Raw genomic sequence first — 27,177 nt, forward strand, 5'->3', positions numbered from 1 at the left:
TCCTGAGAAGAATTAATGCTCAGTGAAGCCACAGCTTTGGGTAGAATAGGAAGAAAACCATCACTGTTGGAAGGTTTGTCCACTGTCCCAGGATCTGACCATTCCTCTAGCAAAACAAGAGAATCTGAGTCAGAAGGGTGCTCAGGCGAGATTCCCTTTGACTTATGTTTTCCCTTGACCATGAGGTGAGGATCGGGAGAATCAGGGGCTGATTCAGCAGAAGATGTGGGAGATTTAGTTTTATTGGGGATCTTGGAGTGCTTGGCCTGAAGAGCCCTCTTTTGTTTTTTCTTTGGCTGTGGGAAAAGAGGAGAAGGAGGACTGGATGAAGGAGTCCTTTCCCTGCGTTTTTTATATCCCCTACCATTGATCAGAGAGCTCAGCAATTCCCTTCTAATGGCCTGCTGAATTGTTTTAAACAAGGCCTGATCCTGGGGAGGGAGAGGCTGTTGTTCGGCTGAATCTCCTGAGGTGGAGGAGGGGGCACCTGGGGGTTGCTGTACTTTCGTATTATCCCTAGGAAAAGACTGTGTTTGCAAAATGCAGGTTGCACAATCCTGTGAAAATGAAACTGATTTTTGGCAGGAAAACAACGGGCATGTCCCAGCTTCCTCCTGCTCCCAGGGCCCCAAGGAGTGCTTATGTGCCCTCACAAACTCCTCCAGATTGATGTCTGGGCCAGCCTCTTCCAAGGTAGGAAGTATGGAGGGGGTGCGAGATCCCACATCATCCAGTTCCACAAGGGCTCCGCTCCAATCTGCTTGTGTTTGCAGAACTGTGGTTGCTATGGCACTAGTGGGGCGTGCATGTAGGCTATGCCTGGATGCTACTGGCCCTCTTGTAAACTCCTCACTATCAGAGCCAGGAGCAACTGTCAGCTCCTCATGTGTTGGGGGGGTGCTTTGCAATCAGCAGCTGAATTCCAGACGACTCTTATATGCCTTATCAAAGGCACCTTTTCTTTTTTCTTACTAGGTTTGGAGTTCATCTTTGTAGTGATGCTATCTTGTGGTGAAACAGCAGAAGAGCCAGAAAAAGGTCAGGAAAACCTTTTCATTTGTTTTTAAAAGAGAGAAAAGACTAAACTAGACAAAGAGAAAAGTTTGTTAAGGAAGAGATAGAACAAGGACTGAAAGGAAAAATGAGGCGTGGAAAAGGAGACTGTTGAGGAGAGATAAGAACAAGCTCTGTCCCGGGCAAAGGCAAGGAATGAACTGGCTGGGAGGAGCCACAGAGGCCAAGACCAAGGCAAAAAGCTTGGTCACATGTTCCTTGCCTGTCCTGGGCAGTGGGAGGAGTTAACCATGATGAATGTCTCGGTTGCACCAGATGGGAATTGTTCTGTTGCTCCAGAAGGCAAGGCTAGAAACAATGGATTGAAATTGCAGGGAAGTAGATTTTAGCTAAACATTAGGAAAATGTTCTTAACTTAAGAGCTGTGTTACAGTGGAACTGATGACCTAGGGAGATGGAGGCTCTCCTTTGCTGAAGATATTTAAGCAGTAGCTGGAGAGCCACCTGTCAGGGATGCTAAAGCTGCATCCTACACTGAGCAGGGGATTGGACTAGTTGACCTCCAAGGTACCTTTCAACTCTACATTGTGTGCTTTATTGATTTGTTTCTTAATCAAATTTTTCAGTTTCAATGCCTTTGGTAATTAGGAAAAATGTTTTATATTAATACAGCATGGATAATTAACACGGTATACTTTTTTTAGTTTGTCTACTAATAACCCTAAACAAGATCTCAGGAAATTTTAGGATACTGGGAAAAAAATCCAGAAAAGTGTCCAATTCAACATTTTCAAGAACTACCACATCACCGCTCTGTGGCAATATTTACATGGCTGCAGGGTGCATGGGACCTTTCCCACCCAATCTGTAGCCCAAACATCTTCATCTGAGTTTATAAACAACTCTTACCTTGCCGCATGATCTTATCTCTCTGGTCTAAAAGGCGATATTTGTCCTCAGAGGTCTCTGCCACCATGCCTATAAGGTTACTGAAACCGGATGTTGGCACTTCTAAGTTCTCTGAGCCATGTCCTTCAGGTCCAGAATCAAAAGTATATGCCTCAAATTGCAGAGACTTTTTAAGACCAGGTTTTTTAGCTGGAGGACTAAAAAACAAGAAAAGTTGTTTTAAACAACCTCACATTCCATGGCGGAGGGGAGACAGTGGGTTTAGAAAAGGGAGGCAAATCCTCCTATTCCCCATAATAGCCTGGCATGCTGGGTGCCTGTGCACACAAGTGCATCACATGGAGTACAAGGGAAAGGAACAGGGTTCTGCTATACCCCCTGCATGTAGGTGCTGTACCTGTGATGGACTGCATCATTCAGCATCTGCAACACTATTCTAAAAATTAGCCCATATTAATTACCTACATAAAAATATTACACATCAGAGAAAAGGTGTTGTCATTCCTTAAACCCAAACATTCTAGGAACTAAACGTTATTAACCTTTAGACAAATAAGCTTGTCAAAATCTCTGCATTAAGAGAGACAATATAATATAGACAATCTAGGTAATGGAGTTTCAGTCTTATCTATGTTAGCTTCAAAACAAATAGAGTGGAAGAATACCATTCTAGTTGTTCTATAGTTCAAATGGTATGAATTGTTACTGAAGAAGCAGTTATGTTATGTACAGCCCAATCTTATTCCATGATGTAGCTGCTGTGCTGCAACTTCAGGTTTGTGCTGCAACAGCTACCACAGCATCCTGTGCAAAATGCCCACTACCACCCCTGCCTTACCACAAGCACTGGTTAGGACTCCTGGCCAGTACAAAGTTTACCAACATTCAAACCAGAGTTTACCAACTCAGAGCCACTCAGCAGCTTTTTGGATTGTATACAAGGGGCTGGCAGCACCACTGCCTCTCCGCGTGTCTTTATGGAGAGAGCAATCTAATGGGGATCAACGGTCGCCTCCGAACCCAGGGGCGACTGCCTATCCGCTGCAGGGCAGGAGGAGTGGTGAGGAGCGCATCTCCTCCATGCTCCCGCCGCCCTGCTTTCACGATTAGACAGCTGATTTCGCCTGTCTAGCCACGGGACCTCGGGGTGGGGAGGCAGGCCGACACATAGGAAGTGTCATACCAGCCCTTTCGACCTCCCCATCCTGCCCCCGGGAACACCCCATTTCCCCCACTTCGCACTAATCTTCCGAGTGCGGAGCACAGGGCTGATCTGCACTGCCTATGAGGTGGCGCGGGAAGGGGTGGAAGTCAGTTTTCCAGGAACTGACCAATCCTATGGCCGTCTAGCCGCTGACTAGCGGCCATAGGATTGTGCCCTTAATTTCATTTATTATATTTCTATACCACTCAATAGCCAAAGCTCTCTGGATGGTTTACACAGATTAAAAACCTTAAAAATACAGTAATTGTACCCAAAATAGAAACAGTTTACATACAAACATATAGACAGCAGACACACTCAAATAATTTTAACTATCAACAATAAGAAATCCTATGACCTGATTAAACCCTTATCATATGCTGCCAAATGCCTGAGAGTAGAGAAAGGTATTAATCTGGCACCAAAAAGATAACAATCTTCATGCCAGGTGGGCCTCACTGGGGAGTTCACTCCACCACCACCAAGCAGGCCCTCTCCCTTGTTGCCGCCTTCTGAGCCGCCCTTGGAGGAGGCACCTGGAGGAGGGCCTTAGATGATGAGCATAGTGCACGGGAAGGTTCATGCCAGGAGAGGCACTCCGTCAGATATTGCTGTCCCAATTCATGTAAGGCTTTATAGGTCAAAACCAGCACCTTGAGTCGGACTCAGAAACATGCAGGCAGCCAGTGCAAATGGGCCAGAATCAATGTTCAAAAATACTATAATAAACCTATAAACTAAAGCCCTTCTACCCATGGGCTGAGACCCAGAGATGGGTCGCAATGCTACATCACATGGGTTGCAATGCTGTGACAGATGGGTCACAACAAAGCAGCTTTAAGAATATCCATCCATCTTCTCTTCCTTTTTGATCTGCTTACATCCTGGTCATCTATTGATTGCCTGCACTGTGTGAGTGAGGTGTCCCTGAGTGAGAGCAGGGATCCTCTGCCAACAGCAGTTTTTCATATGTTATTGCTGCCCACCCTGGGTGAGAGACAGGGGATAGGGGCTTCATATCCCACAACTGCTTCTCTGCCCAAGGTGGGAGCCTGTGGTAGTCAGAAGTGGAGCTTCCCCTGGGTGAGAGCCGGGGTGGGGGAGAGAACTGCTTTGCCACCTTCCAGGTGAGATAGAATGAGCATGAAGCAATGGAAGAAGGTTACATGGCTAAGAAATAGCACTTTACTTGTTCTCTGCTTTATTTGGTTGATTAACAAGCCTGATGTCCTAACTGTGACCAGCGGCTGGTTACAACCACAAATTACAACTGTGATTGTGTTAGTTTGGTTGGGAGTGATTGTTGGATGAGTGGAGTGTATGCATTGAATGGCTGATTGTATATTTGAATGGTGGGGGGCTGCTGAGAGTGTGTGGGCATTTCTACGGCAGTAAGGATGTGGAGACTCTGATACAGGAACCCATGGAGGGGGCACCACTATTCCAGTGAGTTGGGGCAGAAGGAGATAAGGCAGGAGGAGGGGGTTGGGACATCAAAGTAGAATGGGCTACAGGTGTTTATACGCTGTTCCCCTTCTACCCCCCTCCTCTAGCTCTCATGTAGCTGGTAGCTTTTCCACTGTGCCCTCCTGTCTTGCAGTGCTGCTATTTAACGCCAGACCAGTCTGCAATAAGACTGAAGTCATTCACGATTTGATCGTGGATGAGAGAACCGACCTGGAGTGTATTACTGAGACTTGGGTGGGTGAGCTGGGCGGAGTCAACCTGACTCAGCTCTGGCCACCTGCGTACTCAGTGCAGCACCAACATCGGTTGGTGAGCCGGGGGGGGGGGGGGGGAGTTGCCGTGGTTCACAGAACTTTCATTTCTATCACCAGGAGACCACTCCACCTTGGAGCAGGTTTGGGGGGGTAGCATGGGGCTGTCTCAGTATGTCATTGGCCCAACATATGAAGCAGGGCATACCCTTGGTTTGGTTTTTGCTTCAACTTGTGAGATGGGTAGTCTGAAGATTGGAGGGCTCCAAGTAACCCCATTGTCATGGTCAGACTATTTGCTGGTGAAATTTGAACTTACAGTGTTACTCTCCTCCCGCGGAGGTGGGGGACCTATTCGGATGGTCCGCCCCAGGCGACTGATGGAATCCAATGGATTTCTGAATGCTCTTGGGGATTTTCCAGTGGAGACAGCTGGTGATCCAGCCAAGGCCCTAGCCACACTGTGGAACAGTGAGATGCAGAGGGCCATCAACTTGATTGCACCTGAGTGCCCTCTCCAGCACTGTGGAGCCCTTTCTGCTCCCTGGTATACTGGGGAGCTGCAGTCAATGAAACAGGCTGGACGTCAGCTGGAGTGCAAATGGCGCAGGACTCAAAGTGAAGACACCCAAGCATGCTCTAAAGAACATAATCGTGCCTACTGCGTGGCAGTGCAGGCAGCAAAGAAGGTTTATTTTGCTGCCTTCATTGCATCCTCAAGTAGCCGTCCAGCGGAGCTCTTCCAGGTGATTCAGCAGTTGTTAACATCTTCCCCAGTAAATGGGGCCCTGGCCCCGTCAAGGACCCGCTGTGACCTTTTTGCATCGCACTTTGAGGACAAAATTGCTTGTCTCCGCAGCGACCCTGATGCTGTTGTTAGTGCAGTACCAGGTGAGGTGTCTGATGCCACCATCTGCCCGATTTTGTGGGATCAGTTCCAGTTGTTGAGGCCTGATGATGTGGACAAGATGCTTGCAATAATGCGAACGACCACACGCCTTCTTGATCCCTGTCCCTCCTGGCTAATAAAAGCTAGCCGAGGGGGTATGACTGGGTGAGTCCAGGGAGTGATAAATGCTTCCCTATGGGAAGGGGTGGTCCCTGCTGTCGTTAAGGAGGCAGTAGTGCAGTCACACCTGAAGAAGCTCTCTCTGGACCCAACGGTATTAGACAACTACCGCCCACTTGCAAATACCCCTTTTCTAGGGAAGGTACTTGAGAAGGTTGTGGCGGACCAACTGCAGGCACTCTTGGAGGATACTGATTATCTAGACAGCTGTGGCTGCCTCCCCTCTCTTCTTCTTCCCCATTGCATCCTCCATTGCTGTACATGCTCTCCTAGCTGAGAGCATGTACAGAATGTTCTCCTAGCTGAGCAGGGCAGAACTAATCAGAAGGCAACAGAGGGGGCAGGGAGGCAAGGCATTCATAAAGAACCTCTCCCTGTCTCCAATTTGTTAAAGGCGTGTTTTGAGTTTCCTGCATCTGTGCAGGACCAAGAATTCCCTTTTGTGGAGTGGCTGTGACAGAGCATCCACTGAGATGCCGAAAGCCAAACCTCCTCTGACTTTGTAAAAAAAAAAAAAAAAAAAATTCTACAGCGTGGTGGAGAGAGCAGAAGGTCCATTCAGGAGGGAGAGGTAATGTACATTCTGTCACACTGATTATTTTATTTTACAAAGACTAACAAAGAACGCATACCTCTTATTTGACACGTTTCCACTACCACTGGAACGGATTAAAGACTTGCAGTGTGGAGAATGCTGACTCAGCTGGTCATTGCTTTGCCTCCCATCACTTTCATCTGCCTTCTGCTCCTTGGACAAATAGTCTTTCTTATTTGGACCTTTGCAAATTGAATGACATCAAAAACTTATCACAGAACTTCACTTCTTTTGCCATCATATATTTTGATTTCTTATAAATATACAGCATTTCAATATAATGCTTAAGTGTAATATTCTATAGCCAGGAGAACTGGAGGAAATCTGCTTAGAGATCTCTCCAAGAATAGAGAGCAGATTTCCTCAAATTGTCTTGCTTATTTTTATTATTACGTACTATCTACTCTCAAGGCCAGTGTTCTTGGTTCCTTCAGCCAGGCAAGACTACCTAGCAGGTTCATGGGTTACCATGATCATAAAATCAATTGTTCTGCTGCCAGAAAGATCCTATGGATCCAGGCCCATAAGGTCAAAGTCTAGGTACCTATTAGGTAACTTAGGCAACCCTATGGTTACTTACCTGAGAATAAGCCCCATTGAAGTCAACAGGACTTACTTTTGAGTAGACATGTATAGAATTGTACTCTTAGTATCATCTGTGCAAAAAGAGCATGCTAGGCATTACCAAATTAGTATACTGCAACAACCCTGACCAAAGCGAAGCAATTTTTGTAGCACACAAAGACAAGTGGTCTCCAAAGTCCCATGGCTAATCACACTGATCTGATTGGGAGATTCCTCTCCCCCAAGTGGGGCCTGGTATGCTCTACACTCTTGTGCAATATCGATCATAGGGACATATCCAATAAGGAGTAAAAGAGAAGAAGGGAGGTATTCCAAGGACACAACCAATATATAAAACTGACATTTTAAAGCTTTATAGGTGAACCACTGCCTCTTCTAGTTTAAAATATTGAGAGAATGCAGAAAAATGACATTTTGTCATCACAGAAGTGATATACAGAGCAGGTACTGTATCAATTCCAATTTCCCAAGGTAACATGATCAAGAAACGGAAGCCAAGGAGGATTTATGTGGATAAAAAAGCAGACACTATGCAGACAGTAGCAGACTCACTTCTCATTGGCCAATCATTCCTATGGGACAAAGTAAAACAGGCTGCAATCAGGAAGATTACCGAAGGGGAGCAAATCCGTCTCCCCTAAGGAACTGAAGTCTCCAGAGATGTAGAGCAGATTTAGCTCCATTTCCACTCGCTCAGCACACCTCTTCCCATACATAAAAGTAAGAACTGCTATTCACTCACATAGAAAATTAAAAGTAACTTATGGAAGATATTGCTGAGGGAACAAAGCCTGCCCCCAACACTGGGTGGCCCAGCCTCTACTAAAGGGGACCCTGCATAATACAGCTCTGTGTGCATGAAGCATGTACAATACAACAGCTTACAATAAAATTAAAAAGTAGACACCAACAATTCTATAAAACAGCATCCAAATAAAATAGATCAACAAAAGTTACACAGCTAAACATTCTTGGGAAAATAAAAGGGTTTCACCTGGCTCCAGAAACACATCTGACTGTGTGTTTGCAGTATTCTCTTTAGAGAGAATACTGCAAAGCTGGGGTGCCACCATTGAAAAGGCCCTCTCCCTGATAGGCAGCTGCTGCAGCTCAGATAGAAGGGGCACTCAGAGAAAGGCTTCTGATCTTCTCAGATCTTCATAATGGCTGTGTTCAGACATCACAATAAGCTAGTGATCTTTACTGTTTTTCAAGCAGGAGCCACATTGGCTCCAGGCATTGCCACCAAGGCCACTTGTAGGCCTTTTCCAAGCCATGAGGAGCCTCTCCTCTCCTCTTTGCCCAGCCCTCAGTCAAGTGGTGAGGCTTTATACCAGAGCCCCTGCTGAGGGTAAGCAGCTACTGCAAAAGGAGAGCAAGTGAGTGAATGAAAAAAAGAGGTGGAGCATCACACTTGAGATGACTGTGAGCCACCAATGGCTTTCAAGCCTTGCAGTGAAGGACACTGCAATAAGCTATGGCTCGATGAGATATGAGTGATGCCAGATTTGCCCCAGGCTCGTTCACTCTCCTCGCCCCACTCTTTCTGCACAGTTAGGAAGTTTGGAAGCTTTTGCTTCCGCTTTTGATTAGCCATAGCTTCTACAAACCTGGAACTGTAATTAATTTTAACTATGGTTAGTTAAAACAAGCCAACTTCGAAAACCATGGTTTGTTTGAAACAAATGACTAGTTACGGTTAACCACAGTTTGCTTGGTTCAGGAAACAAAACAAGCTGTGGTTAATCAAAAGCAGAAGCAAAAGTTTCCAAACTATTCCTTGTGGCCACAGAAGGGAGAGGAGTGTGCACACCTGGCTAGGCTCATTCATGTCTCACTATCACTAGCCTGACAATCACATGCAGCCAATGCATCTTCAGAGGTCCCCGCATTACATGGGTTCTTTTTCAGAAACACAAACTCATCGTGCCAGCAGAAATTTTGCTAGTTTTTATAACTATCAGGTAACAACTTACTTGGTTTCTTCTTATGCCAAAATGTCACTATCTCTTTGTGTAGGTCTTTTGCTTTCTTTCTAGCCAAAGCAGCAGATGCCTGAAAAAAACATGCAATTGAAAGATCAGAATGATATATGAAGTATAATATAGCATACGCTAAGCAGTGGTGAACATCTGCTTACTATATGAATTTGAGATTGTTCCTTCTGGTTGGAAACAGGATGACAACCTTGTGAGGGCAACTCCTCCAAGTGGGCTCTGGTGGCAGGATTTACACTCAACTTCTCATCTCCTCTAGTTGATATCAGCTCTCAGTTTGAAACAAATTGTAACTGAAGTACCCACTTAAGAGAAAGTACTGCACCCAATGGATGCCAACCAAGCCAAAATTAAGAAGAATATTAGAACAGTGAGAGCACAGAATAAACCAGTGGAAATGTGACAGAGAAAGGAAGTATATCCTCCAGGTATGTACGAAACCAAATTGAGCTCCACTTCCTACCAGAAGCAGTAGACTCCACTAAAAATGAATGGAACAACATCCTCCTTCCCACTGAAAAGAAGGAACATTCACATTAAGTCAAATGTTCCACTTTCTTTCAGAGTAGGACATCCTGGAGAGGGATGTTGGACAGCTGTGCATCCCACCCAGACTGGTTCTGTCTGATGCTGAGAAGGATCAGAGGACCTATTCAAGAAGTCTCTGCCCAAAGGCCACATCAGTGGCAGCAAATGTATCTATCTTGTAAAAACAAATAACGCAGAAACCGAGATTCACACTGCTAGTTTACCAAATGTCCTCTACAGAGGCAATAGAGTCGAGCACTATAAACATAGTACCATGGTGCGTTGATTTAAATCAAGACTATTTAAATCACTGATTTAATTCAAGTTCCCCATTAAAACATTTTCATATATTTCCTGAACAATGGTCAAACGTGACCAATAAACTATGTTAATTTACAACTAAACAGAATATTATTTACAATTTCATTCTTACAAGCAGACTTTGTATCTGTCTCGCTGTATATATTTTAATGCTTTCCTTTTTTACCTATACAGGCAATGTCTTTAAAATAGTCCCATATAGGGTCTTTCTTATTACCAGCACTTATGGCCACTTGCCTAGGAGTAAGCCCCACTGAATTCAGGGGAATTATTTCTGGGTAGATGTGTATAGGATTGTGTTGTTAACCTCACACAGAGCAACTTCTTGGGCCACTGGGCTGCAAAGGCATCAATCCCAGCCACTACTGGTATATGAACTTAAGAACTTCTAGACCCTGCAAACTGATGGGTGATGTGAACAGGTCCACCTGTGGAATTCTAAACCTGTGTATGAATTCCTGGAAGATATTTTCCAGGGCCACTCCCTTTATCTAGTATCCATTAGCTGAGCCACTTTGTGTACCATGTACCATTTTAAGCCATGGGTTCCACCAATGCCCTGAGCTGTAGCCTGGGTTGCAAGGATCTGCTATGGATCAGATCTTGAGCAGGGTTAAGGTTAGGTCAGACCTCTCAGGTAAGCAAGATAGGAAGAGATCAACACCCTGGAGAGCTCTGAGCAGTGCTGGAAGCCAGACAGGTTATCTGTATGTTGGTCTAACAAGGAGCAGAGCAAGGCTGAGCCCTAAATAGGAGTCTGGCAGCATTTAGGCTGGTTGATCTCCCTAAACCATTAACTCTGGAGCCTCTTCTTCTGAAGACATGGGTTCAGGGTCCTGGTCCCTGACACTCTGCCTGTGTGCAGAAGACTCCCAGATGTGTCCTGCTGACAAGAAAAAGTGCATCTCAGCCCATTTGCTTTCATAGTGTCCCTGCTGGTATAGAGCTCTGGACCATGTGCTACCCTAGCTGTATGTATGTATGTATGTATGTATTTATTTATTTATTTATTTCATTTCTATACCGCCCAATAGCCGAAGCTCTCTGGGCGGTTCACAAAATTAAAAACCAAACAACACACAATAAAACAATTTAAAATATATAGAACATTAAAACTACAATATAACAATACAACCACAATAAAAACTAGCAGCAGTGCAGGAGTTTAAAATACAGATTTAAAACAGCAAAGATAAAAATTTAGAAAGCTAAAATGCTAAAATGCCTGGGAAAATAAAAAGGTCTTCACCTGGCACCGAAAGGAATACAGTGTAGGCGCCAGGCGAACCTCACTAGGGAGCTCATTCCAGAGCCGGGGTGCCACAGCAGTAAAAGCCCTCCTCCTAGTAGCCACCCGCCTCACTTCCTTTGGCAGGGGCTCACGGAGAAGGGCCGCTGATGATGATCTTAAGGTCCGGGCAGGCACATATGGGAGGAGGCGATCCTTCAGGGAACCTGGCCCCAAGCCGTTAAGGGCTTTGAATGTTAACACCAGCACTTTGAATCGGGCCCGGAAATGGACTGGCAGCCAGTGCAGCTGGAAAAGTACTGGCGTAATATGAGCTCGCAGGCCAGTCCCTGTTAACAATCTTGCTGCCCTATTTTGGACCAGCTGAAGTTTCCGGACCGTTTTCAAAGGCAGCCCCACGTATAACGCATTGCAGTAATCCAGACGAGAAGTTATCAGAGCATGGATAACTGTAGCTAGGCTATCTCTGTCCAGGTAAGGGTGTAGTTGGTATACCAGCCTAAGCTGATAAAAAGTGCTCCGTGCCACTGAGTTCACCTGTGCCTCAAGTGACAGTTCTGGATCCAAGAGCACCCCCAAACTACGAACCTGATCCTTTAGGGGGAGTGCAACCCCCTCCAGAACAGGTTGAATATCACCTAGCCGGGCAGACGAACCATCCACTAACAGTACCTCCATCTTGTCTGGATTGAGTTTCAGTTTATTAGCCCTCATCCAGTCCATTACCGTGCCCAGGCACTGATTCAGAACAGCCACTGCCTCACCTGGGTTTGATGAGAAAGAGAGGTAGAGCTGGGTGTCATCTGCATATTGATGGCACCTCAGCCCACACCTCCGGATAACCTCCCCCAGCGGTTTCATGTAGATGTTAAACAGCATGGGGGATAAAATAGAGCCCTGTGGAACTCCATGGCACAGTTGCCATGGCACAGAGCAATAATCCCCCAGCACCACCTTCTGGAATCGGCCATCCAAGTAGGAGTGGAACCACTGTAGTGCAGTGCCTCCAACTCCCAACCCAGACAACCTATCCAGAAGGATACCATGGTCGATGATATCGAAAGCCGCTGAGAGGTCCAGGAGAATCAACAGGGTCACACTCGCCCTGTCCCTCTCCCGGCAGAGGTCATCCCACAGGGTGACCAAGGCAGTTTCCGTTCCAAAACCAGGCCTGACGCTCGATTGAAATGGATCTAGATAATCCGTTTCATTCAACAGTGCCTGGAGCTGTCCTACAACCACCCGCTCAAGCACCTTGCCCAGGAAGGGGATGTTGGCCACTGGCCTATAATTGTTAACATCCTCTGGGTCCAGGTTAGGCTTTTTCAGGAGTGGTCTAATTACCGCCTCTTTTAAAGCGGCAGGCACCACTCCCTCTCTCAAGGAGGAATTTACAACCTCCTGGACCCAGCCGGACAACCCCTCCTTGTTTGATTTAATAAGCCATGAAGGGCAAGGGTCAAGCACACAAGTGGTCGATCGGACTTGGCCAAGCACCTTGTCCGCATCCTCAGGCCTCAGTAACTGAAACTCATCCAATAAAACTGGACCAGACGGTGCTCTGAACGCCTCTACCAATGGAACTGCATTAATGGTGGTGTCCAATTCATGACGAATCTGAGCGACTTTATCCTCAAAGTGCTGTGCAAACTTGTCACAGCGTGCTACCGAGGGTTCCACCGTCTCTCTCCCTGGCCCAGAATGTAACAGGCTGCGAACCACTCAGAAAAGCTCCGCTGGACGACACTGAGAAGATGCAATGCTGGTGGAAAAGAACTGTCTCTTTGCCACCCTCACCGCCACAGAGTAGGCTTGATAGTGGGCTCTTACCTGTGTTCGGTCAGATTCAGCACGAGTTTTCCTCCACCTGCGTTCTAGCCGTCTCCCCTCTTACTTCATTGCCCTCAGCTCAGGTGTATACCAAGGAGCTGGCCGGGCTCTGCTCAGAGGGAGAGGGCGCTTGGGCACGATCGTGTCAACCGCCCGAGTCATCTCTGCATTCCACAGAGCGACCTGGGCTTCGACAGCAGCACCAGCCATACCAGCAGGAAAATCCCCCAGAGCCCTCTGGAATCCATCGGAATCCATTAATCTCCGGGGGCAGACCATTTTAATAGGGCTTTGGAGGTTGTGATGCCAGTCCTCACCAGTATGTGGGATCCCTGAAGAAATGCAGTCAAAGCAAACATGATGGTCCGAAATTCAAGACACTTAATGCTGTGAACTGTCTTTTGTGCCTGCAGCCCCTGGCAGTGTGCTCACCAAACAGAGAGGCTTGCCTTTGTGGCAATATGAATTTAGTCCATATTCAGAAAGATAACCCCGGTTGTCACACATCTATCTAGGATCTACTAGCAGAGAGGCCTGTAATGGAATCTACCCTAGGACACTGCACCTCTTCAGGAAATTGTGGAACCCCAAAGAAGAGCCAGAAACACACGATCCAAGTTGCTGGAGTTCAAATCCTGGCCCATCATTGTCCTCAAATCCTGCCTTTATCCTGCCTTTCCTGAGGAAGTAATACCATGGACTGGCTAGTGTCAATGATCACCTCAAGATGTTTTAGGTGCTCTGCTAGCTGAAGAGAGCTTTGTCTCATTAATTCCAAAGCCATACTTCAAAAGCTGCATATGCCTCTTTGTGAAAGAGGAGGATGCTGGGAGTTGAAGTCCAAAACATCTGCTGATCTACCTTCTGTCCACCCCTCCTTTATGACATTAATATCTCCGATGTAGTTTTTAATACGATCTTGTCTGTTCAGTCTCCTTTTCCTTTTAACAAAACCAAATCACATGTTCAGTCTCTTCTCAGCCCTGAGTCTCTACCGGTTGAGACTGACAGCCGAATGCCTTATACAAGTCAATGCCCCCAAAAAGTGAGATGGCCAATTCAAATGTTTTCACTACTATGGGTAAAATGGTGTTGCCATGTAACTACAGTTTTGTCAATGGTTTTCTGCCTCAATCTGTTGCAAGGCTGTTTACTTTTTCCAGGGCTTTTCTACTAGAAAGGCTGCAATTTCTACTGTAAATCAGTATGGTAATTGTCCACAATTGCTGTCTAGATATTACTAATTTCTAGAAACATTTCAGTAGTTTCCACAATATTTGCTACAAGAACAGCAGTCCACAGTCCTGGACACAGAAGTTCCAATGATTTCAACAGTACTTGTATCTAACTATAAGCTAGAGTGCAGCCAACATTACCCAATTTTTAACATTTTGCATACTAAAAGAGGCATCAGTACACATTTCTAATGGCAGGGGCTACTGGTGGGAATATCAAATAAACCTCACCATAGCACACCCTTCTACATAGCCTACACATCTAAATGTTTACACTTTTGATCTTTTGTTAATATTTAAGAACTCACATGATCTAAACAGTGTATAATAGCCAACTTCTTGTTTCGGTTGGTACGGATACGCTGGATTTTAATAAACTTCTTAAAGTGGTTTTCAAGAACACTTCTGTCATTTAGAAAGTCAGGAATATTTTTGCACTGGATAGTCGTGAGTTCACTTGATGGCAAACCTCCAAGGCTCTCTGTGCTCCCACTGTTCCGATTTCGATGCAAAGGGTTTGAGGTGGCAGAATCTGAAAGAAATGTTTCAGTATAAAGAGAGAAAGCATTCATAGTTTAATGTCAAATATGTTTAAGTTTTAGAAGTAAAATAATTTATAAAATAAAACAAACGTTACAATTAAACTGAGAGCAACATTTTCATCTTCCATTTTATTAATTCATGCCAAGTTTTTATACTTACTTGCCTTCAATTTTGTCTTACCTTCTTCCTTTCTCAGTGTTGCTGCTGGCTTAGCCATTGCAAACCCAGACTGGCTCCCCCCTGCCACATTTGTCTGTTCCATTTCTCCAGATTCTAGGGAAACTCTTTCCATTTTGGACTCTTTCTTATTGCTTTTCAGCACATCTAGCAATGTTCTGCCAAACAAGCCCCGTGTAGGTGGGCGATTTAGCCTGACAGGTCGCTTATTGGAAGCATGATCACTCCTTGACAGTTCTGGATCATCCACCGCATCATAATCATGTCGTCTTGGGGAAGGCTCTTGCTCTTCTTTCCTCTTTGTTCCCTTCCCAAGATTAACAAGTGGCTCACTTGGAGCTAGCAATTCTTCATGTTCTGGTTTACTTGCTTTATTAATTTGGAAAGTGTCACCCAAAGGCACAGGCCCAGCAGATGAGTTTGAAAAAGAGGTAAAACTACTACTAGGACTTCCAAAATGAACTATAGATCTTTTTATATCATCTTCTGTGGACCTGTTCGGTAAAGGAGCATTGAATGAAGATGATAAAATATTACTGCTTACTGGTTTTGAAAAGCTGAAGCTTGTACTAACAGAGCTCCTGTTCTCTTGAGAAATGATAAAGGGGGCTAGTCTTCCAGGTCCACTACCACCTGGAAAGGAAAATGTGAAAGGAGCTGGGATTACCGGATTTGTTTTCTCTTGTTCTGAACTAGTGCCAAAGATAGGCTTGAACACTGCACTCTCAGGGGTTTTGAAGTTGAAATCTGGTCTGACAAAGCCTGAAGCTTCTCCAGGTGTAGCTCCAAAGCTAGAAGGACTCTGAGAAGTCCCAAGATTTGTAGGTGGTTTAAAACTGAAACCTTGATTGCTGGGAAGAGAAGAGCTGGTTGGTGCAGAAGTCACGAAGGATGTAGTTTGTCCAAGAGAATAGGATTGTGTAAATCCTGGGGGGTGCCCAAATCCCAAACCTTGCCCTGAAGTACCACGTAGTCCTGAAGTTACAGTAAAGTCAGGTAGGTGTGTAAACCCTGGATTCTTTAACAATCCTCCACTATTCTGCCCCAGAACAGAGAGTGGACCAAACTGGAAGGGTGGCTGAACTGGAAACATCTCAGCTGAAGCACCAGATCGTCCCTGGAAAACTCCAGGTTGCTGTCCACTAAAAGGAGTATTTGGGTTCATCATCACAGCTAAGTATTTACCCAATAGCTTCCACACCTAGAATCTGACAGTTCTAGTAACCTGCAATACAAAATATAAGTAGTGGACATTAGAATATCAAAACAATATCTTAATTATGTTTTAGTTCCAGAAAAATATAAATATTGTACATATTCTCCAGTAACACTAAGGGAATGTCACAAATACATTTCATATCAATATTGCAACACATACTACAACCAACAGCCCAGCAACCCCATTAGAACAGTTTTGTTCATTAGCTCTTGATCAGTCTGGACAACTAATAAGATAAGAACAAGGATGCTGGATCAGACCAAGCGTCTACCTGGTCCAGCATTCTGTTCACACAGTGGCCAATCTGCTGCCCACAGGAATCCCACAAGTTGGACATGAGTGCAACTGCACCCTCCTGCCCATGTTCCCCAGCAACTGGTGTACATAGGCATACTACCTCTGGTACTAGGGGTGACATATACCAGTCAGGACAAGTAGCCTTTGATAGCCTTATCCTCCATGAATTTGTCTAAACCCATCCAAATTGGTGGCCCTCACTACTAGCAAATTCCACAGTTTAACTATGCAGTGTGTGAAGAAGTACTTCCTGTTACCTGTCTTGAATTTCCTACCAATCAGCTTCCTGGGATGACCCCAGGTTCTAGTATTATGAGGGAGAAAAATGTCTCCCTATCCATAGTCTCCACACTATATATAATTTTGTACACCTCTATCATGTCTCCCCTTACTCACCTTTTCTCCAGGTGAAACAATCCTAGCTGTTCTAACCTTCCCTCATAAGGGAGTTGTTCCAGCCCCTTGATCATTTTAGTTGCCCTTTTCTGCACTTTTTCCAACTCTACAGTATCTTTTTTTTAGGTGTGGTAACCAGAACTGTACACCGTACTCCAAATGTGGTCACATCATAGATCTGTATAAGGGCAGTATGATATTGGCATATAACACTCTTCCCTCACTGTCAAGACCAGTTTGAACATAATACTGATCAGACTAAATAATTTTAAATACAAGTACCTTGCCCTAAATCATTTGTGGATTTGACAGACTGGGTCAGTAACCAAAATGACCACAAACAGAGAATGCAAAAGAATGGAGAATGCCAATTATTAATTCACCTGTTACTAAAACAAAGGGGAACTACTAGACAAACCTATGATGCTTGGGAGGAATGTAAACTGCCCTTACCCTCAAAATGTATGCTTAATAAATACATAGATGCCAGGCCTGAATTACTCCCACCTCCAACCCATAATATAATTTATTATGGTTTAAATCCTGCCATCTTCTTGAGATAACCTGTTTTAAAACATTGTTACCTACCATGAAAAATTAAACAGAAGGGCAATACAAATCAGTGACAAAAAAGGAAGACAAGCTGGGCTTCTGTTTAGTCCTTTTCAAAGGCCTGGTTCCTGTTATAATGGTAAATGGATATACGGGGTGCAACACTTCAGATAACAAGTGAGGGCTCAACCTGAAACCTCTTCCATACAAAGAAAACCCCTGCATACACAACACCGAGCCTTTCTCCACAGCACAGTAGCTTTATACGTGCAGAGTTCTTCCGGTATGGAGGCACTTTCAATCCCGTGTGCCGCCTTGCTGCTCTCTTAAGCGATATACACACATTTACAATCTCAGTAAGAGTGAGCTCATGTGTGCCTCTCACATATTTTCTCAGTTAATGAAAAAATATTTAAGGCGCGGAAGAACAAAGGCAGGCAACTGAGTTGTGAGCAAAGCAGGTAGCATTTCCGACCCTAATCATTACAATCACACCTAGGGCACAACCCTATGCATGTTGAGACGGAAAAACCCCTACAGCTCCCAGCATCCCCCAGCCAGCCGCACTCCCGTATAGCCAGCAAAGTCAATCTCGCGTAGAGGCTCTCCCCCACCTTGGCCCTAACCCAAGGCTTGACTTTGACCCGCAGCTCTGGCTTCCATTGCCAGGGTCCAACCCTAGAACATCGGGCCGAAGGAAGCAAAACGAGAGTGCCCTGAGGAAGGGCAGAGTACACTTCCCTCACCCATAAGCTGTCCTTGAGTTCCGCAATCTCTCTCCTCATAAAGAACTACCGGGGACAGGAGGAGGATTTCAGCGCCACCCGCGGGACGGGAAGCTCTCCGTCTCCGCCTTCGGAACAAGCGACTGAGCGGAAGAGCCGCGCCGCCATTTCAGCCCCGCGGGCGGCTGGGCCCAAGCCGACGCGGGGGCGCGCGCGCCCAGGACAACCCGCCCGAGCCGAGCGGGGTTGTGACGGCGCGGCTCGCGCAAGGGGCTCGCTGCGGGCCCGGGCCCCCGCCCCCGCCGGAAGCGAGCGCCGCGCGCGAGGGAGACCCGGGAGCTTAGCGCGGCTTCGATTGGGCTGCGGCGTCAGCTCCTGAACAAGACGCCGCGAAGACCGACCTTGGAGCGCTTTCTGACTCGGGTCGTTTTTCGTGCGGGGAATGCGGAGAGGTTATTGGGTTTGTTTCTTTTGAGTTTCAAACGTCTGAAATAGCGATGTGTCTGCGTGCCAGTCAGTGAGGCGCGCGGAGTCGGCACGCAGCTGGATGCCGTGTTTGAACTGGGAGGGGGCCTGGGGGGCAATTTAAAAATTGACTTGCTGCAGCCTGCGGGGGCGTGTCGCGTACAGGCGTCTCGACGGGAAACCCGCACTTGCCTCACCCCGCCTCTGACCTACAGTCTTGACCGCGGGTGACGTTGTAGGGAGTCGCAAGTCACTCTGAGCCCCCCACAGCCTGCAGTAATGGGCTGCATTGGCATTACAGCGCAATTTCTAAAATGTTTAGATACTCAAAAATCACGTTTTTTTTTCACACGAAACAAGGCCCGAGTAAAAAAGAGGAGAAAATCCTCACTACTGCTTTCTTCTCTTTCTAGGTAAATGGTTGTTCCCCAATCACAGCTATGCTAAAATCGCAGACTCCTCCCTTGTTTTCAATGGGCTCTTAGTCACACTCCTACACCCCGGGGGAAGGGGGTGGCAAAGGAACGAGGAAGTGTCGTCTTCTGACAGCAGCCATTGTGGCTCTCACCTTTCCCTATCTCTGTGTATTAGCTCTGTCTCTTACTGTGGCCGCGCAAACGCGTTCGGTCTTGTACCGGAAGTGCTAATAAGGACTGCGTTGGGTTTTGCCCTCTTTGAGCCGGGTTGCTCGCAGAAAACCACGTTTCCGGTACGCGCGGGTAGGAGTCCTCCCTCAGCTGCTGCTGATGTTGGCGTTCCGGGAGGCGGCCCTGCTAGCCTGCTGCAGCACCGTAAGGACTCCGCAATATCTGCTACTCTTTGAAGGCTATTTCTTTTAGTACTTCAGTCTATATGTTGCGTTGGAAAAGTGTCCTACCAAGAGCTGGTGTAAGGTTAGTGAGCCACGGCCCTAAGTGGGCAAGCGAGGCATGTTCCGACTGCGTGCTGCACGGTAACAGGTAACAGTAATATCATCATCATCATTATTCCTCTGTTATTTGTCCAAAAAAGGCACCAAGGCGGTGCACAACGAAACTAAAATAAAAAATGCCTTCCAACATTTCCCAGGTGAAAATAGGAACATGGTTGTAGCACCGTTATTATCATACCAGCCAGCCCCTCAGCCAATCATGTGTTGGGGCTCTACTCTGTTGTATGCCAAATGTATTCATTTGTTCTGCAATACTCTTGTCCTCCACTGATTTAATAAAAGCCAAGAACGGTGTTTGTTCTTTTGGCTAAAGATATATTAGGAAAAAACATGCTTGTCTGATAATATGTTATCACAGTTCAAAATATGCCTGCAGTGTGTAAAATGGCAGTCTATATTATGTATAGGATACAGTCCTATACATGTTTTCCTGGGAGTAAGGCCCACTGAACAAAATATGGCTTGCTTCTGAGTACCCATGTGTAGGATTGCACTGTTAGTGTCTATGCACGTATGTTTGCGTGCATGCTAGAAACAACATGTACCCACATGCACCCCACTCAGAGATTTAACTTCTACTGATTGTAGAAGAATGTGACAACTCAAGCAACTTACAGTAACAAATTTTGGACAAAAACAACAAAGAGTCCTGTTAGCCTTAAAGACTAATCAATGTATTATGGTATAATCTTTCCTTGATACTGGCCACTTTCATCAGCTGCATGAAGTGTTAACTTCAAATTGGCCGATTTATATATGCATGATTTGGGAGAAGACTGTAAACGGTGAGGTCAGACAGAACTAAATGCAGAAAGTACAGACAGTTGTAATTGCCTTAACACTTGCTGTTCAAAATGTTGGGCAGTAACACAGACATCATTGCACTGAAAACAACAAAGTGGCTTGTGGCACCTTAAAGACCTACACGTTTTGACACAAGTCTTTAAGGTCCCGCTAGATTTGTTCTTTTGGTGCAACAGACTAACACAACTACACCTCTCGAAATCACTGCATTGTTGAGCAGATTAATGCATCTAGTATGATTGTAAAAACCCTTTGTCCTTGTTCAAAACACAGGAGATAGAGCTGAGTCTCTTAATGAATTGTTCAGCAATTTGACATTGCAATCTGTCATCCCCAAAAGCCAAAACCAAATATAAACTAAATCTGGGATAGGCAACCCGGTGCCTTCTAGATGTTTTGGAGTGCACACCCTGACCATTGTCCATACTGGCTCCGGCTGATAGGAGTTATAATCCAAAATATCTGGAGGTCACCAGGTGGCCTACCCTTGAACGAAATAAATGTAATGATTTGCCTGGGATAAGTAAACAAAAATACAGACTATCCCTGGTAAATAGGGACAGTTAACCATGGACACTGTAAAGAGGATTTTGGTCTCCTCTTTAGTGTCTCCAGAGGAAAGAGCACGTCTCAGAGGAAGAGGCCAAAATCAAAAGGGGACAATTTTCTGCTTGGCTTGATGAGAGCTTTTGCTATCCACCATCATTGCACTGAAAACAATGAAGTGTTTTGTGGCACCTTAAAGACTTAACAAATGTATTTGGGCAGAAGTCAAGCTTCATCTGTAGAGCCCACCGGGCACAGCCTAGTTTTCCTGGACTTTCTAGGTACCATCCTCCATCTCCTGATCTGGGCTGGCACCAATTCCCAGGCTGTGCCCTTTCTATCACAAGGTCTGAGCCTCAGGGAGCCTGAAAATCCTGGATGGGAATGATGAAATACGTTAAAGTTCCTTGCTGTTACTCAAAGTAGCATTTTAAATACTGCAGTGATTTTAATCTCTGCTGGGTTCCAGCTTTTGGTAACTATCACTGGTGACTAATGATGGTCATTTTGGAAAAAGCACTATTTTGCAGAACCTGCATTGTCTTCATATTTTACTGAGATGAGCCTGATCATACGTAACCTGCAGAGAGCCATCCCTATCAGGAGAGTGCCACTTCGCAAGAAGATAGAACAACTCCGTTGCATTTTGGGTGTGCAGAAGTTTGATCTCGGTATTATCTGTGTTAGCAATAAGCACATGCAGCACCTCAATAGAACTTACAGACGGGAGAATATCTCCACTGATGTGTTATCTTTTCCCTTTCATGAGGTAAATGCTTTGCTTATTTACTCTTCTCGTCCAGCTCAATGCATATAATACTTATCTTAGGAGCAGGTATAGGGTGCATATATATATGACAATTCAGCTATTAATGTCTGTAGACTGGGACAACTGGGGACCTTTGATGGACAGATCAGAGTTACTGAGACTCGGGAGCCACAAAGGCCTTGTAAGAAATCTTCAGTCTTGGGGATTGTTGGGAGGACTGTGGCACCTTAAAAACAAATAGTCTGGTCCTGTATTACCCATGTTTATTTTTAAAAGCTTTGCACAAGCTGTGAAGACAAAAGTGTCTATCTTCCCCAATGGACTTTAATCTTTGTGAGAATAAAGTAAAATACATAGGAGACTATTCTTTGTGTTACTGGATCAATTGGTTCCACTTTTTAACCACTATTATAACTAAGCATTCATGTTGTGAAGCATTTATATTGCACAAATAACTTTTGGGCCCAGTCCTATGGTTTGTGTTCTTGCGAGAGGGAAGCCTCCAAACTTGGAGGCTTCCATATATCCAATGCTCTGCCAGGCTGAAGCTGGCAGGGTGGGAGGAGCAGTGGAGTTGATCTTCGCCTCTCTGTCCTCCGACCATTGTGTTTTTTGCTAGACAGGCTTTTTTTGCCCATCTAGTGATGGCGCTTCAGAGGGGGAGGGAAGGAGGATGGAAGAGGCTCAGGATAGCTCGTATCCTGGTCTCTCCATTGTTCTCCTATCCCCACCCACCAGAACACCCCCTTTTTCCCCTCTTCAAGGTTGAGTTTCTACCTTGAAGGCCAGCCAGCATGGTTCTTTCCATGCCAACTGCAAGGGGGTGGGGGAGGTTGGTCAGATCTCCAACTCCCACTTCTGAAGTTGGAGCACTGTCAGACAGTGTCTAGGGGCTATAGGATTGGTCCCTCCCTAATTAATAATATTTTAATTCAAATAACCCCATATGGTATGGTATTAGTATTCCTACTCCCAAGTACATTTATTTATCTATATATAAAGTTTAATATTGCACCCTTGTTCCATTTGGAATTCTCAGGGTAATTTCAAGTTTGGGAATAAAAACAAGCAACAAAACCAAAAAAGTACATGTGCATAGGGTGCTGCAACCCTAAGCATATATTATCTGGAAGTAAGCCCCATTGAAATCAGCTACACATTCTTCTGAGTAAACATTAATAGGTTTGTGCTGCAAGGCAGATGAATTATGGGTTGCACACAACAAGAACATGGATGAAGAGGGACTTAAATTCAGGTGGCCCTGGTCAAAGTAGAATGATACCAGATTCATTAGTGCTATGGGAAAGTTTAAAAACCAGCATTTTATTGTTTCTTTTTAACTGTCTTGTAACATCTAACATGTTCTACTCCAATGCATGCAATCTGTGTATTGTATCTCATAATTAATGCTCAAAATTACAGAATTTTGAGAATATATGTCCAATATGTAACTTTTGGATTATGATTGTGACCTGTTCTCGTCACAGAATCTGAAAGCAGGAGAACTGCCACAGCCTTGTGCTCAAGATGAATACAACCTGGGAGACATTTTTCTAGGAGTAGAATATATCTATCAACAGTGTGAGGAGAATAAAGAAGATTACAACAGTGTTCTTCTAGTAAGTATGTGTCAGTTCAATCATTGTACTACTTGAGTTGGTGTCTGTTTCTAAGAAAATTCTCTAGAGTTCTGAAATGGTGATAATGATGTATAATAATGAAAAGATATTCATCGTATTGTTCCAGTTCTGAAGCGTGTTGAAAAGGGGTTTGATAACAGATGGCCGTGTGACTACATTAACATCACCATGCTGCTGACAGAAGAACTACCTTGTGTTCATTTACTGAATTGTAGGAACCATTAAGTTAGTTTTCTTGCTTACAGAACAAGCTTCTGCTAGCTTTCCTGTTTGCTTCTAGTGGGGTGTACAGTACCACAAAAGGTTTGTTGCCTCATCAATTTGTCTTATAGTAGGCTTTCAAGTCAAGGCCTCCTATCTGTCATTATGCTTGCTCAAGCTCTTAATAACCAGTTAGTGAAACTTTGCTCCCTAATGCTCCCTATGCTCCTCATCTTTCAGCTCCACCCCCTGCTATACATGGTTGTCAGTTTGTCTAATGTATCTAAGGGAGCAATCCTATGGCCGCTAGATAGCGACTAGACAGCCATAGGATATGTTGTTTTCCAGGAGCCGACCTCAGAGCCTGCGCTCTGAGGTTGGTTCCCAGAGAACTGACCTCCCCCCACTTCTGCACTGCCTCAGCCCCGTCCCCCGCACTCACAAGAGGAGTACAGAGCAGCCAGAAAGGGGTGTGTCTGGGGGCGTTCCAGGGCAGGGAGGGCAGAAATGCCTGTACAACATGTCCAATATGTTGTACAGCAGCCTCCTCCCCCACGCAGCCCTCCCACGGCTAGTCAGCCGCAATCTCCTCCGTGCTTCTCCTGCCCTGCTTTTGGATAGCGACTGCCTATCTGGATAGGATTGCGCCCTCAGAAGATTAACAGAGCATTTACCTAAAAAGTCTAATCGTATAGCCCCTACACCATAAAATAAGCACAACTCCTTTAGTAGCACTACATCACAATCCACCAAACTGCACTGGAATCACTAGCAAACACAAAATGCTCTTTGAATTCAGCAGCATAGATTGCTGTCCACTGTACTGCTGTAGCTTGAAAAATGAGAAACCACAATAAAACGTACTCTGTAAATTTTGTAAACAGTTTGTCTACCATGGCAATTTTCAATTAATAAAATGTGTATTGTGAATGTTATGAATTGTGAATGTTTAGACCTCTCTAATGTTGTGTTTTATCAGTCTATTAAAATTATGTGAAGCACTGAAATTATTTCTTCTTGGGCAGGTGACAATTGCTCATGGCATGTGCCACTTACTCGGATATAAACACAGCACAGAAGCAGACTGGCAACAGGTCAGTACTCTGAGCTGTGCAACGTTCATACTTTGTCATTTCAATCTGTAGACATATTTAAAAAAAACTTAATTTTGTTAAATGTAAGCTCAAACAGATTTATATCTATTCACCCTATGATTTTCACACCCTGATTGTGCAGTATGAGTAATTGACAAATTCACGTTTATAAGTTCACGTGTTATTGTATTGTTTGGAAGGAAATGTATAGATTCACTGTTGTCTTGCCCTCTTTCAGATGTATGAAAAGGAAAGAAAAACCCTCCAGGAGCTAAGCAGGTTATCAGGCACAAACCTCCAGCCACTGACCAAAAACCATTTCTAGTGGTTATATCTGTATGTCAGTCCACAAATAATGTTCTATTTTGTTTAATTATTAATGGATCTCTAATCTTGAATATATTAAGACCATTGCTATTACTCAATAAATAATGACCCAAGGACTTGCACAACTCTTCTCTCTTAAGTAAACAGATCACTGGTACCAAACTTGTAGGAGTAGAGAGGGAGATCCTCCACCCCCACCCCTTAAGTTAGGACAGTAGCCCGCCTTCTCTCTCTCTCTCTGTCTCTCATGAGGCCTCTAAGTGCCACTGTTCATGCCTGGCCAGTCGGGCAAACTGTCTAAGCTCCACCCTGCCATCTCTCTTTTCGCTCTGCGTCTGTGCCTGGCATCTAGGAATTCAGGCTCTCCAAGCCCCACCTCTCCCTGTTCGCTATCTCTCACAGGGGTGTGTGAAGAGAGGCTCTCTCCATCCAGCTGGACTATTGAAACCTGAGGAGTCTGTCTCTCCCTGTCTGGGAAAGTTCCTCCCCCACGTCTTGCAGTTCCTCTTCGGAATCTGAGCTGCCTATGCTCAGAGGCACCCCTGACATTAAGAATCTGATAACATTGACAAGTAAAGAGCCTTTTTAAAACCCTGAGATTCTGATGGTACAGCTGGCAAAATCTCAAGGCTAATTCTCTCTAGTGGGGACTATGTATGGACAATTATTTTTCCAAGCGTTTTAGTCCTTCAGTTTTAATAACTGCAGTTTTAGACCTTTGCACTTTTATTTGGCTTTTATCTTGGTTTTTATTTTGTTTTTTTTAACTTATGGTTTGTAATATGTTTTACAATGTTATTATATTTTATGGTGTTTTATTTTGTGAACCTTGGCTAATGGGTGGTATAAAAATGTAATAAAGAAATAAAAGGAAAGAGAACTTTTTGGACCACTAACTAAGGATTTCACTTTTGTAAACTGTAAAAGGTCAAGTCGGGCTAGCTCATCTGTATTTGGAATCCTTCAAGCTTGGTTCCCAGGGTGGTAGCCAATGTTAGTCCTAGAGTACACCCATTGAAATGAATGGGACTTAAGTTAAAGTCTCATTCATTTCAATGGGTATACTCTGTGTAGGACTAACATTGGCTACTACCCTCAGGCTCCATTAAAGGATTTAAGGCCTGTGTGTAGGATATCTGATCCACTGGTATCACTGCCCAATGACAGTGGTTTGGGGAGCACTGAGGGATTTGGATGGAAATACTGAGATGGACTGACTGAATCTAAGGGTCAGACAATGCACATTTCAAACATCTGTCCTGGAGTATTGGCAAGTGGCAAGCCAAATGTAAACCCCAAGAATCTTTAGAGTATTTGAATGGGTTTGATATAATTTTACTTCAGGAGATATGGTATTGCGATCCCATTTATGTGAATGGTTTTGTCATTTCTTGACTGCTAGCACTCCAATCTAGGGGAAAGAGTAGAGCTAGTCAAGAGTAAACTCTTAACTTCTTCTCTGGACATTACAACAATAGAGTTGTCTGTTTGTGAATCATACTGAAATTTAGAGTTCCTCAGGGGACCCTATTTTTGTTCATTGTTTACTTAGCCCTTGTAGCCTGTGAAGAGGATTCTATGACAAACTGGCTCAAAGTGGAGTGTTAGTTTGCAGAAGAGCCAGCCAAATTTCCCTTTGCCTACCCAAACCTTGCAGGAGATTTTAATGTGAGGACAGGGACCCTCTCCCAAGGTTCCACTATTTCCGGCATCTGGCCAAGTTGATAATAAGGAGCAACAAAAAGAGCCATGTTAACTTTGCAGGCAGCTATTTGCTTCAGTTTGTCTCAAGGGGTTCAGAGCGGTTCAGGGGTGGGCAGAAGGTAAATCTGGATCAACTGGTAGATCTCTGGGTGATCAGCAAGGATTCCTGTCTCCCAATTCTTTAATAATAGCAGTAATGAAATGACTCTTCCCCTCCCCATGATGCCTATTATTGAAATTAAGAATGCTTGGGGTAACCAGGAGTGGATTTTTCTGTGGAAAAACTAAGTTCCATTCAGTTCTGGCATTCAAACAAATTCCTGGGCTTAGAATTCTGTAATGCTAAGTATGTCTTTTGCATCAGATCCTAGTTGATAGATTTTAGTTAAAACAACAACAACAAAGTAGATCCCGTAAGCCTGAAGTCTGCCAACCCCTGGTATGGTTGATTACATTTTGGTCTCTTAACAACCTGGAAAAAACAGATTTGCAATTCTAAAATTGAAGAGCACACTAAGAGTGATTAGCTACCA

General features: G+C 44.8%; 2 protein-coding genes across 12 annotated transcripts in view; one reads left to right on the forward strand and one right to left on the reverse strand.

Annotated features, from left to right (window-relative positions):
* Positions 1–27,177, reverse strand: part of MCM3AP (minichromosome maintenance complex component 3 associated protein) — a 126,587-nt gene that overhangs the window by 88,401 nt on the left and 11,009 nt on the right. The window contains exons 1-6 of one of the 3 annotated variants that reach the window (XM_084820450.1): positions 18,185–18,273; positions 14,978–16,199; positions 14,563–14,786; positions 9,071–9,149; positions 6,547–6,691; positions 1,924–2,120 (exon numbers count right to left, since the gene is read on the reverse strand). In XM_084820450.1, the coding sequence (XP_084676576.1) occupies positions 1,924–2,120; positions 6,547–6,691; positions 9,071–9,149; positions 14,563–14,786; positions 14,978–16,142 (1,810 nt within the window). In that variant the 5' untranslated portion in view covers positions 16,143–16,199; positions 18,185–18,273. Of the gene's footprint in view, positions 1–1,923; positions 2,121–6,546; positions 6,692–9,070; positions 9,150–14,562; positions 14,787–14,977; positions 16,236–18,184; positions 18,274–27,177 lie in introns of those variants that run through there. The other 2 variants (XM_084820465.1, XM_084820460.1) reach the window with 2 other exon arrangements.
* Positions 584–27,021, forward strand: YBEY (ybeY metalloendoribonuclease). 9 transcript variants are annotated; one of them, XM_084820728.1, is made up of 6 exons: positions 584–693; positions 976–1,038; positions 21,427–21,678; positions 23,166–23,297; positions 24,545–24,613; positions 24,852–25,056. In XM_084820728.1, the coding sequence occupies exons 3-6, from the start codon at positions 21,469–21,471 to the stop codon at positions 24,936–24,938; spliced, it is 498 nt and encodes a 165-aa protein (XP_084676854.1). In that variant the 5' UTR covers positions 584–693; positions 976–1,038; positions 21,427–21,468; the 3' UTR covers positions 24,939–25,056. The 9 variants fall into 9 exon arrangements, with proteins under 9 accessions (XP_084676854.1, XP_084676807.1, XP_084676817.1 ...); XM_084820681.1 differs by lacking the exons at positions 584–693; positions 976–1,038 and adding exons at positions 18,290–18,623; positions 19,042–19,419 and having other exon boundaries at positions 21,496–21,678; XM_084820691.1 differs by lacking the exons at positions 584–693; positions 976–1,038 and adding exons at positions 18,290–18,623; positions 19,220–19,419 and having other exon boundaries at positions 21,496–21,678.

The sequence above is a fragment of the Heloderma suspectum genome, chromosome 1 (assembly GCF_057233095.1).
Source record: "Heloderma suspectum isolate Gila_16-S chromosome 1, 16-S_ref, whole genome shotgun sequence".
Taxonomy (NCBI): domain Eukaryota; kingdom Metazoa; phylum Chordata; class Lepidosauria; order Squamata; family Helodermatidae; genus Heloderma; species Heloderma suspectum.